Source organism: Triticum dicoccoides, chromosome 4A (assembly GCF_002162155.2).
Source record: "Triticum dicoccoides isolate Atlit2015 ecotype Zavitan chromosome 4A, WEW_v2.0, whole genome shotgun sequence".
NCBI lineage: Eukaryota > Viridiplantae > Streptophyta > Magnoliopsida > Poales > Poaceae > Triticum > Triticum dicoccoides.
Window position 1 is genome coordinate 730,069,305 of NC_041386.1, and position 6,747 is coordinate 730,076,051.

The 6,747-nt window shown below is 45.9% G+C and overlaps 1 protein-coding gene across 1 annotated transcript; it reads left to right on the forward strand.

Annotated features, from left to right (window-relative positions):
* Positions 1 to 965: 965 nt before the first annotated feature.
* On the forward strand, positions 966 to 2,736 carry LOC119288205 (transcription factor MYB53-like). The gene is made up of 3 exons (XM_037567841.1): positions 966 to 1,335; positions 1,407 to 2,147; positions 2,394 to 2,736. Exons 1-3 carry the CDS (start codon positions 1,070 to 1,072, stop codon positions 2,425 to 2,427), a joined length of 1,041 nt encoding a protein of 346 aa, XP_037423738.1. The 5' UTR covers positions 966 to 1,069; the 3' UTR covers positions 2,428 to 2,736.
* The last annotated feature ends 4,011 nt before the right edge of the window (positions 2,737 to 6,747 follow it).

A 6,747-nucleotide genomic window follows, 5' to 3' on the forward strand; every position in this document is an offset into this window, starting at 1 on the left:
CTCGGAGGTTGTCACATGTACCGCGGTCTCTTGCGACCGGATTTTTCTCTATGCGACGAAGAATTAAACTTCGCCCCGTACGTGCTAGCGCGCGTGCACACACGCTTCCTGTACTTGTGGGCTCTATAGATCCGCGAATGCCGCTATATCGCGCCGGCTAGCTGCACTGTGGGCCTAGGGCCAGATCATCGTCGATCGTCTTCCTCCACATACCCGCCCCATTGTTGTCGCCAATGCCATTTTGCCTCCACGCTTTGCCTCCTTGTTCCTCCATTTTTCTTCCTTATACTTTCTTCCTCGCTCCTTCTTCCTCCTCTTGTATTCGTCCCGCCGCTCAGCTCCTCCACATGTGAACATGTTTAAAAAAATGTAGCTTTCTTAGATTTGATCAATATGGGAGTATTCGACATCAAGATATTCATTTAGATCAGCATAACTTATACAACTATGTGATTCTCATAACGGCCAATAAACAACTAATTCTAGTTCACTTGCTCATGCATATTATGCATGCATCACGCATGCATGCATATACGCAATACGTATACTTGATCCATCCACCACTTGCTCATGCAGTATACGCACGTAGGGAAAAACAACAAGAGGCAACAAGACAACACACACGTACGCCATCATATATATATCTAATTAAACAACGTACCTGCTTAAGCAAACTGATTCGGTCCATTGCCAAAAAAGTCAGAGAGAGACAGACGGAGAGAGAGAGAGAGATTTAGAGATTTAGAGAGAGAAACACAGAGGTCACTAGAGAGAGAAGCAGAGAGGTCGCTAGAGAGAGAAAGATAGAGTGAGAAACAGAGAGGGTAGAGAGAGGTGAGAGAGAGGAGGCTGCGTCTCCCGCACACAAAGACTTCCTTTTTAGCATTCCATGCCGCCATGCACGCATCATCCCACCCGGCCCCTCTAAACCCTTCCCTATAAAACCCCCTCCTATCCACCCCAACGAAACCTCAAAAACCCAACTCCTCCGCCGGCCATTGCTAGCTACGCCTCTCTCCGGCAAGCTAAGCCTCGCAGACAAAGAAAGAGAAGAAGCTCAAGCTACGCGATGGGGCGGTCGCCGTGCTGCGACGGGGAGGCGGGCGTGAAGAAGGGCCCGTGGACGCCCGAGGAGGACAAGCTGCTGGTGGACTACATCCAGGAGAAGGGCCACGGCAGCTGGCGCCGCCTGCCCAAGCTCGCCGGCCTCAACCGCTGCGGCAAGAGCTGCCGCCTCCGCTGGACCAACTACCTCCGCCCCGACATCAAGCGCGGCCGCTTCACCGAAGACGAGGAGAAGCTCATCATCCACCTCCACTCCCTCCTCGGCAACAAGTAAGTCCCGTGTCTATTGTTTGTGTCTTCTTCTCCGACTCCGGCGCCGGTGACTGATGGTGTTGGTTCAGGTGGTCGTCGATTGCTACGAAGCTGCCGGGGAGGACGGACAACGAGATCAAGAACTACTGGAACACGCACCTGCGCAAGAAGCTGCTCGGCATGGGCATCGACCCCGTCACGCACCGCCCGCGCACCGACCTCAGCCTGCTCGCCGGGCTCCCGGGCCTCCTCGCGGCAGCCGGTAACTTCGGCGGCGCCGGCTCGGCCACGGGCGCTTGGGACATGAACGCGCTCAGGCTGCAGGCCGACGCCGCCAAGTTCCAGCTGCTTCAGGGGCTCGTGCGCGCGCTCACCACCGCCGCCGTGCCCGCGCTCGCGCCCGGCATGGACAACCTCATGGCACTCCTCGCCGCCAGTAACGGCGGGCAGAACGGCGCCGGCGGAGTCGACCAGAGCATGCTGCTGCAGCAGTGCCAGTGGGACGGCATGAATAACCTACCGGCGCTGACCAACTCCGCGCCGGCGAGCGGCATGCACAACATCAGCGGCATGTTCGACAGCTTCGGCGCCGGGGACGGGCTGAGCTCGACGGAGCTCGGGTGCCACGGCGGGGCGAGCGGGAGCAACGTGACCGTGGACGCGGTGGCGCCACCGCGCCCAATGGTGGCCAACGACCGGGACTGCAACAACAATGGCGGCGGCGGTGTGTCGTGCGAGCAGACGCCGGCGTCGAGCCCGTTCGACGGGCTGGAGAGCCTGAACCTGATGGATGACCTCAACACGGACGGTAGCTGGAAGGATTTGCTAGAGTGAGTACCTGCTCCCATTCCATCAACTTTCTATCAAAAAGAAAAAAACGCCCATGCATGCATGTCACTTTTCCATCCACCCAAATAATTTTTGCTCATATATTTCTTAAATATTATCTGTGCCTTTTCCTTAATCCTAATTTATTTTATAGTTGAAGTTGAACTAGCTAGGTCATTTTACCAGGGAATTAATTGACACAATACTTATAGCTGAAATGACTAATTCTCTTATTTATTTTTATGCAGCCAAATGTCATGGCTGAACTCAAGTGAGCTGTGATGGGTAGATAGAAGAGATATGATCAAGGATGCCAAAAATAATCAGGAGGAGACTGAGACTATTAATTCTTGGATTGGATGCACTTCGGTCGATCAATACCGAAGATGTGAAGTTTGTTTGTTGATAGGGGGGCAAAGGTGGTTTAGTCCACACTTTTAGTCATGTACAAAAAAGAACAGAAGGACATATACATATATGTACACACTCACAGCAATTAATGTTCATTTTTGTTTAATTAGTTTCTTTGTTGTTTCCTTTTTTTATGAGGTGGGGAATATATGTAATAACTAGCTTGTGACATAAATTGAAAGCAGCTTCTTTTTTCCAGACAGCAAAGTATGTGTGTGTGAGTGTGACTATATAATCATCGTCTTTATTCCTTTGGTCTTGCATAATGACGCAGGGTTTAGTTAATTTGTTTGAACTTTCTCTTGCGTGAAGAAGCTAAACTCGGGTCGTCATTTGATTGGATTCTGATTATATTTTAATCCCACGATGTTGGTCTTGAGAGTCCAACATTAGTCTTCACTGTGATCAATCTCTGTATGTACTTTGCGACAATAATTGTATGGCTACACACATATGGTTGATAGTCAAATTTGCATCATATGGACTACTGTATTTTAATTATCTAATTAGAGAATACATAGTCTGCACTGTAGGCTTTCCATTTTGAATTAGGGTATTGTACATAAATAGTAGAAGATAAGTTCACTTTCATGTTTCAATTAAACCATATATATGTTCTAACTAATTAAGAAAGACAATTGCATGCATAATATATAGCTTCAAGAAAATTTAGAATGTTTGCTCTATATAGCTAGCTTTGATTAATTCCTCTGAGTGTGGGGTCTTCTCAGCCAGAACGAGGTTACTTGTTGGATGAGGATTGACTAGCAGACACACACATCACTTGTACTACTGAAATTAACCAGCAGGGGACATGCATGCATATATATGATAGCATGCAAACGGTATAACACTATAAAATGAGTTAGTTGGAGTTGGACAAGGACGTGTAGCGCTCAAGCTCTAGCTTGTCAAAGTGGAGAAAGTTACCTCATTAATCTTCTAGAAGTTCTCCACACTATCAATGACGACCCAGCACGAAAATCAAGGCAAAAGAAACACTATCTTCATCAATCTATCTAGCTAATCCATGGTTAACCAGATTCAACTTGATACTAGGACTTATGGTACTCTAATTGATCAAGCTTAGCTAATCCATTACCAATATCAAAGCTCATCAATCAATTCATTTAGTTTTCCATGTGGCAGTAGTTTTGACGCGCAAATCAATCAAAGCAAAAGAAGAACTAACTAAACATCCATGTCGATCACCGGTGCGTGTCCTCGGGGCAGTTTGTGACATGTCTTGTTCATGTGTGTGCGTTCCTATCTAATTAGCTAGCTTAGTTAGATTCCTTTTCGTGATTGATGGGGCAGTGGACGCAAAAAATATCCATCATCGGCAGCTAGCTGCTTGAGTGCACTTTTAGTTAAAACCACAGCTACTTGATGGATGCCCGCAGCCTCACATTACTCGACAATAATATGCTTTTCTATGTGTATATATGAATATGTTTTTCTCTTGGTCATGGACCATATAAGTCACGGAATTGGTTAGACAGTAGGTAGGGGGCTCGTTTCCGGGCACCACAAGCCATTGACCCGCCTCAGCTTCGCCTTGCACCTGTATATGCATGCACTGCTCTGACTGGTCGGTCCTCTATGCTCACAACCTATAGCTTAATTAGCATATAGCATACCCTTTTGATTAGCAGATAAGCTCGCTTTATCCTCGAAAAGCTCGCGGGCTTTTCCGATTTGACACAGTGGTTAGAGCTGTTAGAGTGCTTAAACCTGTTTTCTTGCAATGGCTATCACTTTGCCCCGTGAACAGTTTGGGCAGTTTTAATTTCTCTTTCAAGTTAAGCAGAAGGCCGGGGCCACGTTAATGAACGTACAATCAATATTAGTGTTAGTTTATATGATACTGTGTTGATGGGCAGTTTTTTATATCATCACTGTCAGATTGTTTCCAAGTTGATGAAAAAAAAATACTACCTCTGTCCCATAATATAAGAGCGTTTTTCACGCCAACCGCATGTGTGCGTACCTTGCATCCAAGCTCGGAATTAATGGCCTTCCGAGAAACTTCCAAGTGTAAGAATGATACGTGCATGCATACGTGACCTGGATCTCGCTTTCTGGTCGGGTGAGATTTCGACATGACCATGCATGCATGCGTTCACGGCAGATGACAAATGGGCTACGGATAATTCGTTCAACACCAGGTCCACGCTGGCTTTCATTTCTTTCATTTCATACGTATGTGTGCATCTACCCCTTACCCACTAATTAACTGAACTAGCCAACGAACTAATTGCATGAAGAAGAGATGGAACACTTCAGCTTGGCTCTAGAAAGGCCCTTCATTATACAAGAAAAATGAACCTATTGTCAAGATTTATTAGGCATGATCAGATTTTGGTGGCGTTGCATCTCACTGCTTAATAATATACAAATGCTCGTTATTTCCAGATTCTCCTAAATATTCCTCAGCTAAACCAGAATGTAGGCAGAAAGCAAAGTCAGAAACAAATTAACCAACTAAAAGTTGATGCTTCACCACAAACTAATTAACTAGGATTAAGCTAACTCGATCTGCATCCACCTGAAAAGGTTGATGTGTGCCAGGAGACCTGGATCCTCAGGACTCTTAGCAACAGGCCACCTATGCAATGGTGTCCACAAGTGTACGGTGACATGCACAAAGATTTACCTAACCCATGAAAAAAGTACCATGCCCGAGAGCACAACCCATATGATGGCTGCAGCGCGTGGTGGTCAACTGGGCATTGTGAGTCTGACCAGGCACCAACGCATGTCAAACTGAGACTTTTGCTGCTGCACAAAACTAATCAAACATTAATTAATCAGTTTAAAACATGCAAGACCCATGAAACTGTGCGGCTTTTGGGAGGTGTGGAAAGGAGGGACCTAATCAATTCCTACTCATCAGAAAGAACACTGCTCCTTGACATGGGCTGACCAACCGGACAGGATTTTGATTTTGACCAGTTAACTATCTAAGTCGGATTAGTTGCTCAAAAAAAACTATCTAAGTGAGACTAGTTGCTCAAAAAATAAAAACTATGTAAGTGAGATTAGTTGCTCAAAAAAAAACTATGTAAGTGAGACCAGTTGCTCAAAAAAATCTATGTAAGTGAGACTAGTTGCTCAAAAAAATCTATGTAAGTGAGACTAGTTGCTCAAAAAACAAATCTAAGTGAGACTAGTTGCTCACTCGTGGTCTCTCAAAGTTCTCAAATGTTACATACGGATTGCATTGGTCACTGCAGATCCTGTGGTTAACTTCTTGTCTCAGACAAACTGGACAGTAATTCAGAGGAAGAAGGCAAGGTTTACTTCTGCCCCAGAGCGCGCGTGCATACGTCGTCTCAGATGGCGACACGTCGGCCGTTGATGTGGGCGATTGCGAAAATTGTGTTTCCTGATGGACCATCTATCTAGTGGTAATTAAGCAGCATTGCCCATTTGGTCAGCTGTGCCCGTTAATCAGCAGTGGTGGCGGTAACCAATGAAGGCGATTACCCACGTGGATGTACTGCTTTGACCCGCTCGCTGCTTTGATCGGGTCAGTGCCTTCCTTTGCACAGCCTAAAGCCACTTTTTGGTGCCGCTGCTGTCAGTCAGATCATCATCAGTAAGAAAACGTGGGTAAGTAGATAATTGGCTTGTCCTGTTTGATAATCATCACAATCTCAAGTACTTGGAAGACCGGTTAATTGAGCGTACGGTCTGCTTAGCAAGTGGCAGACCAATCATTTCACCGAGGAATATATCATATATCACAATTACAAAGTCCCCAGTTGTATGAAGTTGTCTCCGGTTTGTCTCTCTGCCAAAATAAACAAACATCTCTATGCAAATCTAGCAAGAAAAATGGTCACTCATCGTCTTCCAGGAAAGTCACCTCCTATGGTCACGCCATTTTCTTTTTCACCAGTTAAACTAGGAAAAAAATACCAATTTTACTGTATCATAAAATACTGCATCATAAATTGTTGAGCAGTTAAATGTAGTATAATGATACCCATGAACGAGTGTTCGGGGGGATAGCAAAGCGGAAACAAAGCCTTGCCCCACAAGGGATGGCAAGATACTTAGTAGGTAAACCATGGACCTATAAAGGAACAACCACATACCTACCTTGCGATGGATGCGGGGAATAATGCTCTGTTCCAACCTAAAGCCCTCTGGCTAGATCTCACTCTCAATCTCCTTGCATCATCC

Coding starts and splice junctions, on each gene's coding strand:
- LOC119288205 (XM_037567841.1), top strand. CDS start 1,070: ATGGGGCGGTCGCCGTGCTGCGACGGGGAGGCGGGCGTGAAGAAGGGC. Junction 1,336..1,406: donor CACTCCCTCCTCGGCAACAA/GTAAGTCCCGTG, acceptor GTGTTGGTTCAG/GTGGTCGTCGATTGCTACGA. Junction 2,148..2,393: donor AGCTGGAAGGATTTGCTAGA/GTGAGTACCTGC, acceptor ATTTTTATGCAG/CCAAATGTCATGGCTGAACT.